At 36.5% G+C, this 13,020-nt stretch overlaps 1 protein-coding gene across 5 annotated transcripts in view; it reads left to right on the top strand.

Annotated features, from left to right (window-relative positions):
- Nucleotides 1-13,020, top strand: part of LOC119648654 (2-oxoglutarate dehydrogenase, mitochondrial) — a 79,132-nt gene that overhangs the window by 29,405 nt on the left and 36,707 nt on the right. For all 5 annotated transcript variants that reach the window (XM_038050430.1, XM_038050428.1, XM_038050429.1 and 2 more), the window contains 2 exons: nucleotides 9,198-9,285; nucleotides 9,635-9,775. In XM_038050430.1, the coding sequence (XP_037906358.1) occupies nucleotides 9,217-9,285; nucleotides 9,635-9,775 (210 nt within the window). In that variant the 5' untranslated portion in view covers nucleotides 9,198-9,216. The remainder of the gene's footprint in view (nucleotides 1-9,197; nucleotides 9,286-9,634; nucleotides 9,776-13,020) is intronic.

Genomic DNA, 13,020 nt, shown 5'->3' with positions numbered 1-13,020 from the left:
GTACTCAACCCATCGCCCTAATATGCCCATTCTGTCGGAAATCAGATTTCCCTCTTTGTCTCGGCAGGATGAGCATCGAGGTGTATAAGGCTTCATCCTGCTGACTTGTTGGTAAAACTTCCGCGCCTGGTGCGGTTGCTCCTTGTACTTTTCTAGTTCACAGACTTGTTGGTTCTCCCAGGCTTCCTTTTTCCGTCTGTGAAGTCGCTTCTCCGCTCGACGGAGTTCGTGATAAGTCTCTGCGCGTGCCCGCGTTCTTTGAGAATGCAACATTACTCGGTATGCGGCATTCTTCCGTTCCGTTGCTAGCTTACATTCATCGTCAAACCAGCCGTTCCGACTCCTTTTGCGGCTGGGGCCAAGTATATTTGTGGCCGTATCCATGATAACGTTCTTCAGGTGGTTGTGAAGATCATTAGTTGATGCTTCATCTCCAGGTCCTCTATTGACTGCGGTTATTGCGGCATCCATTTCCCTCTTATAGGTGTCGCGGAAGGTTGTGTTGTGGATGGCTTCAGTGTTCACTCTCACCTGATTGTCAGAGGGGATTCTAGGTGGTATTGTTATTCGAGCTCGGAGCACCATGCCAACGAGATAGTGATCCGAGTCTATATTGGCCCCCCTATATGTTCTGACATTCATCAAGGCTGAGAGGTGGCGGCGTTCGATCAACACGTGGTCAATTTGGTTGAAAGTGGTCCCGTCTGGAGAGGCCCACGTATGTTTGTGGACCGCTTTCCGCGCAAACCAGGTACTTCCAACAACCATTTCGTGTGACCCTGCTAATTGAATAGTCCGCAGTCCGTTATCATTTGTTTTTTCGTGTAAGCTATGGGAGCCAACGTATCGCCTGAATACGGGCTCCTTCCCTACTTGGCTGTTAAAATCCCCAAGTATGATTTTGATATCATATCTGGGACAGGTTTCGAGGGTTCTTTCTACTGCCTCGTAGAAGGTATCCTTCTCCGACTCTGCAGTCTCCTCTTTAGGGGCGTGAACGTTTATGAGGCTTATATTTCTAAACTTGCCTCGCAAGCGCAGAGTGCATAGCCGTTCGCTTATACTTTCAAAGCCGATAACAGCAGGTTTCATTTTTTGGCTGACTAAGAAACCTACTCCGAGCACATGGTTTACTGGATGGCCGCTATAATATATGGTGTAGTGGCTCTTCTCCAGGAAACCGGTCCCTGTCCATCGCATCTCTTGCAACGCTGTTACATCAGCCCTATATTGGGACAGGGTATCGGCTAGCTGCTTATCAGCTTCATCTCTGTACAGGGAGCGCACGTTCCATGAGAAAATGCGCAAATCGTTGTTCCTTTGTCGTTGCCGGGTCCGTCGTTTTACAATCCGTCCTATCCGAGGCTCCTGTTGTGGCTTCGTAACAGGTTGTTTTCCGTGTAGGGTTGTCAGCCCTACCCAACCCCCAACCTGGAGGACCAGTTGGTACAATTTGTCCCGTTTTTAGGCGCGGGAGACTCGCCTTCATCCTTCTCCGTCTGCAGCTTTTCGTCAAGAAAGAGCTCCCAGCGGTCACCACGTGGAGGTGGAGATAGGGTTTGGTAGTAGAGCTGTTGGTGTTGGTTCAGCAGGCATTTCCCAGGTTTTATGCTCCATCGTGGGTACCAATCCACGTTTCGCCCCGGGAGCTATACTACCCTTTGACCACCGGTCGGTATTATGCCTCCCCTCTATTACTTGTCTACTACTTACTTTACTTCGAATTCGAGCATTTTTTCTATTTGAAATCAAATTAGGCATGAATGCAATTAAAACAACACGTAACGTTTATAAAGTAGTTCACGTAAGCATCACTAATAAACATAGAAAACACCGGCAGTTTGAGAAACCTCGTGAAATTTCGATTAGCTTCAAACTACACGATAATTTGCTGAACAACTTAACATTGAATACTTAACCGTTCGTCAATATTTACCATTAGCTGAAATAATTAAAAAAGAGCAAATTGGTACTTCATGAATTGCTGAAATAATAGAAAAATTGGTTTAAAATTGCATTTTCACTGATTTTACGGAAAAGCAACGAACTGTACTTTGTAAGTTATGACATGAAATGAACTATTTATAACAACTCGTGAAGGTTAACACAGTGGTTAGACCAAAGTGAAGGGCCAAATCATTAGGCAAATCTCTGACAATAAAAAATAATGTCGGCCGATCGTGATCTTCGACATCTGAGAAATAATTTGTGTGGCATTTGTAGGTCCCTTTCTTCTTTATAACAAAACACGACCCCGTAAACCGGTGTTATTTTTGCAACAACCTAATATGTTTAATTCAAAATTTGTGCCTTTCTTAGTTAAGCTGGAATATTTAGATTTAAAAGGAATAATCGTGACTCAGATTGCCAGACATAAACAAGGAAAGATGCAACTTACTTGCCTAACGTTTGTTTTTGGCAGTGCAATGTGTGATGATTAAGTTATTTGGGCGCAGACCTTTCAACCACATAGCTAAACTTTTCTAGACAAGCCCACCATATGGGGCCAGCAAACTTAGGTAGGGTCTGTGGCAGTTTCTAAGTACAAAATCCCTTTGGGTTCTTATAATGCACATCACTTTTTGCGTTGTCCTTTGTTTCGAAATGAACTAAAATTACACGATTTTAACTTGACTTTCAGCGAACACTTTGGAAACCGTATAACACTAATTTACTTAACTTGATAGTCTTTAAAATTCCCTTCAGATGTGATAACAAATCCTGAACATTCCCTGGGGGATGTATATTACATATATCTTAAAGATTATATCACCTTAAAAATTAATATCACATACTTTCACGACAGTAATATCACATACTTCATGGACTGCGATCCAAATATCACTGCGTCACCGAGTAGTATTGAAATGTGTCGTTCGATACATCAAACCCATCTTCCTAGCACAAGTGGCGGTGGACGAGTACCGATGCCGAAAATCACTTGCAAATCTGTTAGTGCTGAAATTCCCTGTTTCCCTGTCCGGCTTTCGGCGATCAAAGCAATAGAGAGAAAATACATATATTTTTAAGTCATATATAATATTTAGTGATGTCGATGTCGGTATAATATCGTATCACCGAAAAATACATATTGGAATGCGTTGAACACATCATACTGTCCTTAGTACAGAAGTACATTTCACAAATTGAGCCAGCTGCTTTTTCGCAAAACTCATGATTCCCTGTTCTTTATAGGTGAAAATATTTAACAGTAGTATATGAAAATCTTTTGCATGAAGAAAGTTACTTCTTCATTGTCTACTTAGTGCTGCCGTATATTTTACGCAAGAAATGTGATAAACGCTGGGAAGATCACTTCAGTGATAAGAAATAGGTTATATCAGCTTCCAAAGGCAATATGTGATGCTAGCGATATGACATCACATGTATGGTTAGGGAAATGAAAGCTGATGTTTGCGATATTACTTTGTAAAACCACATCTTGCAGAAGTGATGTGATGTCACATTATCTACTAAGGTGACGTTTCTTCGCGCACGTCTTTTCTCAAGTGGAAGTCCCATGTTTTGTTGGAAGTTGCTAAATAGGTGTCTCACAATCATGGAAACACTATGCAATCATTCATTCTATAATATTTGTCAGTATTCAAATCCCATTTTTGCATGCATCCTTGATGTCTACGAGCACCGTCGTGAAATTAAGTCGGTGAGGAAGAACCAAGTGGTTGCCAAAATATGTATACGGGAAAAATAAATATTCATCGACTCTAAGGAATCTGGGAATTTTTACCTTTAAAGTATGACTTTAGTCCGTTTAAGCTGGCCGAATTCAACATATAATATCCTAATAATTCTTCAATTTCAGAAGAAAACATAGTGTAGAAGGGAATATGCGGTTTTTAGTCAGTATTGGAAAATAGATGACGCTTACAACACCTCGGTTAGTTTAAAATATTATTTCCGAATTTTTTTCAAAAACAACATAAAAAGCAGTCGTAACTGTAAAAACCTTAATATTTACATTACGAACAGGTTCAAATTTGTCAAAACCCAGATAGTCTTCATTTCAAGGAATGAGAAGCAAACGTCTGCCTTAGAATGAAGTGAAAATTGGTTGGTTTTTTTGCGATTTCTGAAATCTGAATTAACTTTTTAAGTTGACGCACTTTTATCTCAATGGTGCGATATGTAGACTTCGAAATACTTTCCAAGCCTATATCTGCTCAAATATAGTTAAAACAGTATATTTTTGGAAAGTCATTAGAACTTCGCTTAATTTCATCCTAGAAACATACAATGATATAGGCCATAATATGGAAAGTTTGGTGCAAAATGCACTATTATCAACAAAGTTACAATGAATCAAAAATGCCTCTTTCTACACTCTAAGATGTTAATACCACATTGAAATGAATTATTACGAGCTATATACAATTGGAGTAATAAAAAATATGTAAATATTTTTACATCAAAAATCCCCAAAATCCTTCATACTTCAACTGCTAAACTTCCAGTTCCCGACTTTTTGGTAATTTCTTTTTATTTCAATCAAGTTTTTAAGCGTGGCTGTTGTTGATTCCTGCAAAAAGAATCAACCCTTTAAGAAATCATAAAGATTCAAAGAGAAACAAGAAAGTGGTAAGGAATTTCATGGGAGGGCCCATTTCAGGTAGAATGTCAGCTGGCTATATTATAAGTAGCTTCGAATTTCTTCTTAGAGCGCGGTTAAAGATCGCGTGGATGCTAGGTGGGTACAGTTTGTCGCATAATAAAAGTCTGGAACGGAAGAATAAAAAGAAAGCCAGAAAAATTGACAAAATTCTTTCCACCGAGTAAAAACGTTTAATTTAAACTGACCTGATGGTTACGCTATTTATTTTCATAATCTTCAAAAGAACGAAACGATACGCTAGGCTGTAATTCGATACAACGGTAAAACAAAAATAAATTTTATTTCCGATTCAATGAACAGCTAAGCATGTATCGATGTAATTCAGGATCAAGTCAGTGATCAGGAAATGCAAATTACAGAAAAACCCATGGTCTTTCAACAGGATAACGTTGCGATTCACACAACATGGGTGGTAAAACTATTTTTGAATAGTAAAAACATTCCTACATTGGAGTGGTCAGCACAATCTCCGCACCTCAATATCATCGATAACCCTTGGGTAATTTGTCAATTCGATGCTCGGAAAACTTTTTAGAAGCTTGCCTAAAAGAATGTTTGAGGTAATAGAAAATCAAGACGGGTCAATCCATTATTGAAAATTTTGCTTTCTAATAAATTTTCAAAATAAACATAATTTTTGGCACTTAGAATATACTTTTCATGGCTGAATTTTGATATTTTTCTCTTATTTTGAAATGTTTTTGTTCTGTTGTACTTGAATTAGATCTTAAAAAAAAGAAAACTATACAAAAAAGAACATTGAAAAGCACACCATAAGAAAAACATCCTCAAAGCAGACGAAAGAAACACCAGGAAAATATCGACAATCAGGATGGAAACTTTTTCACAATTGATTGTATACTAATCCTTCACTGTAATCATCTATTTAGCTAACACCGTATAAGTTTGAAGGATGATGATTTTTCGCGAGGACTTACCACCTCTGTGCTTGAATGGATTCCTATCGCAATAATATCATACGTGGCAGAGTCCTGTAAGCAGTTTTACAGAAACCGGAATGTTAGGACTGTACGACAGATGAATCAATGCTGTTTAGCAAAGCTCTCGCATTTTTGTCAAAACACCAAAAATACATGTGATCTCGCACGGTTCTGAGAAATAACAATGCGGGATTTCATCAATTTCGGGCTGATGTTGTCGTACGTGATCCATTTCACATCACAACTGCTTCTGCAATAAATTGAATGTAAAAATTCGATCGAGTTAATTGTTTATTCTCAAATCTCATGACACCCAATTATTGAGTTTCGTGACGAATATGCCTCAAGCAAACGACTCAAAACAATTTCATGGTTGATATTTAGCTTTTATTGAAATTTGTTGCAATTAATTGATTAGTGTAATTGAAATGCCCGAACCGAAGCCACTGCAGCCACTAGTGCACTTGTAGAGCGTCTTTCCAAAAACCATGGAAATTTGTTGCCTGGAATATGTCACATTTTCACCATTCAGGAGGTATAACTTTAAGGTAGCTCTAATTTGTCCATTTGATACATCCATTTTGGAGCTCGAACTCTGTGTTAAACTTTGGAAGAAATCACGCAATTTGCTGACATAAAATTTTTCCGAAACGCCGCTTTTAAAGCTGTCTATCGTCAAAATACGGGAAGGGGTTTCCCCAGCTTCATACATTGGATGAAATCGCCTGTTTTAATCAACGTACCAATATAATTTTGGTAACAAAGCTATCTTTCATTAGAATTTGTGGCCTCTTCATCGGAAGTTGCATTCACAAACCGCTAAAATATTTGAAAGAGTTTGGTTTTGAAATTGACAGCTTCGACAGCGTATATGAACGGTTAACATTTGAATATTCAGAACTTCGTAAAAGGTAACAAAAAAACAAACCGTCATACAATGAAGGTTGATGATATGCGTTCTTAATTAACCTTTAGGGTAACCTTTCCGACACATGTTTCCGCATTTAATGAAGTGAGCCATTGAAAATCAAATAAAACCAACAAACAATAAGAATTTCATCACAAGAGGTCCAATTTCATACTTTCCAAATCATATTACGAGTATATGCCGCGTTTCTTATCACTAAAAAGAAAACATCTGAATTTGTAAATACCCTTATTCATCGTCCACATAGTGTTTCATCATCCGAACATTATCACGCTCGACATCTGGCTTCAATTTATTACTATCAGTTTAGATTCATTCAAACAATATTTTCTTATAAAATGAGAAATGGAATCGTGATGTAATTTAAAATGGAATAATTACAAAAAAATATATAAACAATTACTTATCAATGATTAAACACCTTTCTTTTATTTACCTGATCTCAATTTTATCCAGGTTACACGTTTTTCCTCTACATATCATTCAAATATACAAACAATTTGAATATCATTCCGTACATATGAAACTAAGTTTAATTTAAAATCAGTTGCGGAGGTCAGGTATGACAGCCAAGGACACCCACCAACATTTATTTACGGTTCAATTCAGAGCAAAGTTTTCCGCGAAAAGAATCTATTTCTCAAAGCAGTTGTTTTAAAAAGTAATTCAAGGTTATCCTTGGTGAAAATGGTCGCGTGAGCTTCTAGTTCGGTTTGTTACAACAATTCCGCGAGAAAATTGTTGATAAATGAGTTGTTATGAGTACAAAGTGCCGGTAATTTATTGATGGTTGGAAGTAAAATCAGAGAAGCGGAATTATAAATCATTTAATTATGGTGTACAGTATAAGGTTGGATTGTAATGTTTGATTCTAAATTGTCAACTATTAAAAAACACGTTTGAAGGAGAGTTGATTGGTCTAATTTTGTCAATCTAAAGTTTCTTTTATTAAGAATCGTTGACCGATTTATGTAACATTTAGGACCAAAGTAATGTGTATTATATTGCTTCAAATCATCAAAATAATTGAATTTTTCATTAGTCTGTCTGTCATACGCGCTTGTTTCAGAAACAGTTACATCTATTGATTCGAAATTTGATGAAAAGATTGAAATTGTGAAGCATGTGGTGGATGGCATCATCTTAGGTTGAACTTACTCATGTGGATATGAAATGAAAGGTTTCGATTATACTTTCCGAACAAGGTGTTAGTTTTGCCATCAACTGTAACAAAAAATGGGAAGGGGGGAGTACGAGTGTAAGAAATTGGTTACTTAAGGTCGCGGTCCCAGAAACTACCCAACCAAAAAATCTGTACAAATCATAGTGATGCCTGCATATGACAATTATGCTCCAAAATTTTCTCATTCCTATTCTCTGTTCAAATAAAGTAAATAATATATAACTTCTTCTTTCTCTTTAGCCTTTGTCCCGTTCACAAACGGGGTCGGCTCGTCGTGATCGATGCCGCCATTTGGCTCTATCAAATAATATTATATAAATATATTTTGTAAATTTCCTAGAGAGTTCCCTTAAGTTCATTCTAGAAAAATAAGTTAGGGTATAACACGGAGTATCATACTGAAAACCTTGGTGGAAATCCTACCATTATTAACAAAGTTATAATGGGTCAAATTTACCTCTTTCACCTGAAGTAACTGCCTACTCAGGCATAAAATGCATCCATAGAGCCCCAAACTATTTTCACAAAAAAATCAAGCATACTTGTAGCGCCGAACTTCGAGAACAATTTATTCCCTGCACTGACGAAGGGAATAAGTTGTTCCCAAAATATCGGTATTTGTAAAAAGTTAAAAAAAAAATTGGTTGGTAAGAACAAACCATGAGACAATACAATATCTAAGGGATTTAGGGCGGTCAGTAATATTTCGCAAGTTTTGTGCACAGGGCTTTGAACATTAAATCAAGAAATAAAAGCTCAATATCTAATTTGGTTGAACTGTTATAACATACAAATAGAAAATCTTCTATAAATCAAAATAATCTCAATTTTTTCTCATAGAAATGGATACTAAATTTTTTATCCAGTACAATTCAACATTCTATTTTTGACCAAGTATTTCACACAAACCGAAATCAAAAAAGTGAACTTTGACACATAAATTGGATAATTTATTAAACCACTAATTACTAACTATTGAAGGCGTTAAATCATTCATTTCAATCTACTCGTCTGTGGTTAATTTTTTTCTAGTATTGTACAAGTCGAACATTTTTCAATGACCCCTAGAAAGTTTTCTTGTTGCAAACAGGTTAACAACAATAGGTTTTATTTATATTTTCACGTAACGAACGGAAAGCTGTTCCGTAATTACTTACAAATTAAAGCAAAATATATATAGGCAAGATTACGAAAGGTTGCAAATTATTATTGAACAATTTTACCTGGCCTAACGAATCATGGGACAAATAAAAGCAGTTGTTAAGCTTTCTTTAATTGTGATTTTTTCAATATTAATGGTTTTTTTCCTAAGCTGGTCCATATAATGGATGGAGAAATATCACTGCTATTATAAAAAAGTCTAATGAACTTTCGTCCTAATATCTTAAATAAAAGATGGGAACTTTTTACATCTGGAATTTTGTTCATATTATTTCTTATTAGTAGTTTATTTATTATTGAATAGTGACTGTCTTAAAATGCATGAAATTCACGTTAATCTTTTCTCTATTACAGGCGACTTAAATCATAAATCATGTATCGGGCAAACTCAGCGCTAAGGGTAGCGACCGCCCCTATGGGCCACCAAAATCTTATGCAAAAGGTAAGATCGTACAAAAAAGATAAGTTTCCCATTTAAATGTGCAAAGTAATGGCTATTTATGGCTAAGTCGTTTCAATGTCAAGTTGTTTTGTACAGCTTCTTGCTTTCGTTTGCATTACAGTAATAAAATATGAATATTTTTAGCTGACGAATCACTTTCTTTTTTTTTCTTACAATGTTATATAAGAAAGTTTTGGTGCTTATCCAAAATAAAGTTTTGTTTTTCTAAAACAATGTTTGCGTAGATTGTGACGACTTGGTTTTGCTTTTAGATTTAAATAAAAGCACCGCCTTCTTTATTTCGTATAATACATTATCTTTTGATTTTAAAAATTGTTCATTTTTTCAGCTTTCGAAGGATTTTTTCGCTGCAGCAGCGGTTAAAACATATAATTCAGCCGCTGCAGAACCATTTTTAAATGGAACGACATCTAGTTATGTTGAGGAGATGTACAATGCTTGGCTCCGTGATCCAGCATCAGTTCACACAGTAAGTAGAATGTTCTTTCCTTTGTTCCGAAAAAAGAAACTGTATTGATCAGGATGTAAGAATCTCAAAATATGTACATTTTAATCACATCTTACTTTTGCGATATGATGCTTGAAGGAAAGTTATTTTCGTTCGAAACCTAATAAGAAATAGCATGTTGCACAAGGAGACATGACCAACTGATTTCGACTGATATGTGTACGCATGGTAAAATTATGATGATAAAATCAAAATCCTTAGCTTTCTTAGTAACATGAAGGTGAAAATATCCAAATTTTATAATAGGCATCTTGAGACGTCGATGATGTACACAAAATGAAGGATCATTCTCTCACTCGGTTTTCTGTTCGTAATATGGTCAAAATTATCTAATGTTAACTTTCAGTAAATTTTTGTGGTCAAGCAATCAACCACCAGTTATGAAACAATAAAAATTGCAAGTCCTTTACCGTCGGTAGTCCACAACATCACGGTTTCAAAGTGTCTGCTACTATGTCAGAGTCTCACTTCTAAGAAATCTTGAAACAATTGCTGTTAGTTGCTCATGATAACCCGTTCAAGTATATTGTGAGCCTCCGTATTAATAGGTAACACTGAACGATTATAACGCTATAGTCCAACAATATCATGAAATCTGGCAGTAAAAATCTTATGCGTTTACAAAAATACGCTCCAGTTCAAGGGAATAAGTTTTCATGTGCACACATTAGATACCTCAATTCTTGTCAAATGTCCGCAAATTATTTTTTTTCTATAGTTGTTTGTGATGATCAAAATTAATTAAATCTACAAAAATGAAATACTTCTTTTGTTGAAAACTACGATTCCGTTTCTCTCCTTTATTCTTGCTGCGAATATGAATAATTGTTTATCAAAAATGTTGATTGGTTGTTTAGCAAAGGACAAAGACAACCCTTCAGTCGGTGTTTCACCGTCATCCTGGAAAGAGCGTGACCATTATTGACAGAGGGTTGGCATTTTTCAAAGACATCATTCAATTTCAATCTATTTTGCAGATAAAATTAATATCAACAACATATCGATGTTATTTAAAATCGTTATTAGTTTTTAATTTCAGAATAATACAAACTGTCCTACTCCTCTATTTCCTGGTTAGTTTTTCACAAGGACATCCAATTTCCAAATTGATCAATCATAAAAAGTCGGCTATTATCCTCAGAAATTAGAGAACATCTACCATGCTATGTGAAACAATGCGAACACTCTACAATCTTACTTCAACCGCCCGAAAATGCATATAATATACCGCTACATGATGCATTCTGTACAAAACGCTACTTCCTATACCTTCGTAAAGATTCCTTTTGCCTGTTTTCATTCCAATGCCCTGTTCAAATCCGGATTTTTGATAATGGGAAGATCCCGATCGTTCACAGGCGCTTGTCGTATCCATTTGGCATCTTACCCAGATTGACTACTTTTTCTCCGCTTTTCTTTCGAAAATTATGAAGTATGAATCTTCATGATTCATAACTTCTGGATTCTAAGGGAATTGGTGTAAACATCACCCAGACATGGTTCCCTTTCGAAGTTCGAAAAATGATCTCAGATAAATTTTTATATTGCGGAGCGGTCCGAAAAGTCCGGACGCAAAAGCCTTGGCTAACGTTGTTGTCGCTTCTCTAGTTTCTCTCGTCTCCAGTCGCTTCCCTGCCGTACCTGTATTCGAATATTTTTGTTTTTAATTCTCCTGACTATCGCCCACAAGCAAATCATTATTGTAAAATAGCGGTTTTTCTCTCTATCTTCTCCCCTGCCGATATTCTTTAAACAGATGTGCTGCGACGAGTATTGTCATCTGCAGGGCCGTTTACTTCGAAATGGTTGAAATATGGACAAATAATATTACTAATTGGTCAAAAGTTAAAGTGATAATTGTGCCTCTCCGTTCACTGATATCAAAGGCAACGGCGGACACTACAGCGTTTTATTATTACTATTTTCCATCAATGACTCCGCATGCCGTATTACTTATGGAATATAAGTAATAAGTCATGCGGAGTCATATTTATAGTTATATACCTAAGAGCTAAAATTTTTTGCTTCTGTTTTAACACCTGTTAACTGTACATCAATTAAATTTGATCAGATACAACAAATGTCATTTTAGAAAATACAGAAAGCCCCTCATATTCCCTCCTTTGACGGTTAGCCCTTTGGAATAAATATTACTATGATATACTTTTAAAATGTCTGCATATCTTATTCTCTTTTGCTACTAATTCAATTCCATTCAACCTTCCATCATCTTGTTCAATTCATTCTAGAAGTTTTTTCAACCTTGTTGTGTAATATCGTTTAGCTTCTGCAACATTGAATTAAGCTTGAATTTCTGTCTGTTCAGGATGTACTCACTATCTCGATTCGCTTCAAAATCAAATTTTCTAAGCCCCGACGCATCAATTGAGGCGATTGGATACCGTCAAGTCTAATGAGGCGGTCCAATGTTGTCGAGTCTACCAAATGATGAATCGACTCACTTACATCAATGAACTGACTGAGTAGCACAATTGAGTCGACTCATTCATGAGTTGCCTATCTCTACAAGATGGTAGACCCAACTCTCATCCATAGATATAAAACGATACGAAATCCTTTCTCTTTTAAATTGCTTCAAATCCTGCTGAGGAATTTATTTTTAAGATTTTGTGTAAAAACTAATCTTTGCCTCGCATATTTTTCTCGGTAATGGCTGCACTTATTGGAATCAAATTTGTTGGACCTAAAAATGCAAAATTCCATGCATAAAAGTAAAGGGTATTTTTTTTGTGTGGAGTTTAAGAGAGGTGGAGCAAATTTTTCTTCTGTATGGTAACTTGTCACACAAAAAGTCTCAATTAGTACTTTAGAAAGCAGAATTCGGATTTGATATCAGAGCAAGGTAGAGGTGCGAGGGGTAAAACAGGCAGGTATGAGGAGCCCCCGTTTTGATGCCACAAACTCTTAAGGCCTACGACCAGGACTGTGGGAAGAGCAATTGGAGCAGAATTCAATCGGCTCAGATCTTCAAATCCAGTTCCTACCATTTACGAAGGATAGCGAGTCCACCCTGTAACCAGAGATCTCTTTGAGATCTACAAAAAATTAGTTACCAAGTGTCCGAAGGCCGCGGTCGCAAAGGAAGTATCTGAGGCTTTCTTTTTTCCCTCCGCAACTTCGGCAATGCGAATTGTAGGGTATCCCAAATCTGGTGCATGGTACCAGGAAAATCACCGCAATCCTAT

Source organism: Hermetia illucens, chromosome 2 (genome assembly GCF_905115235.1).
Source record: "Hermetia illucens chromosome 2, iHerIll2.2.curated.20191125, whole genome shotgun sequence".
Taxonomy (NCBI): Eukaryota; Metazoa; Arthropoda; class Insecta; order Diptera; family Stratiomyidae; genus Hermetia; species Hermetia illucens.
The sequence above is the reverse complement of the archived record's forward strand: the minus strand, read 5'-3'. Positions and strand labels throughout refer to the sequence as shown.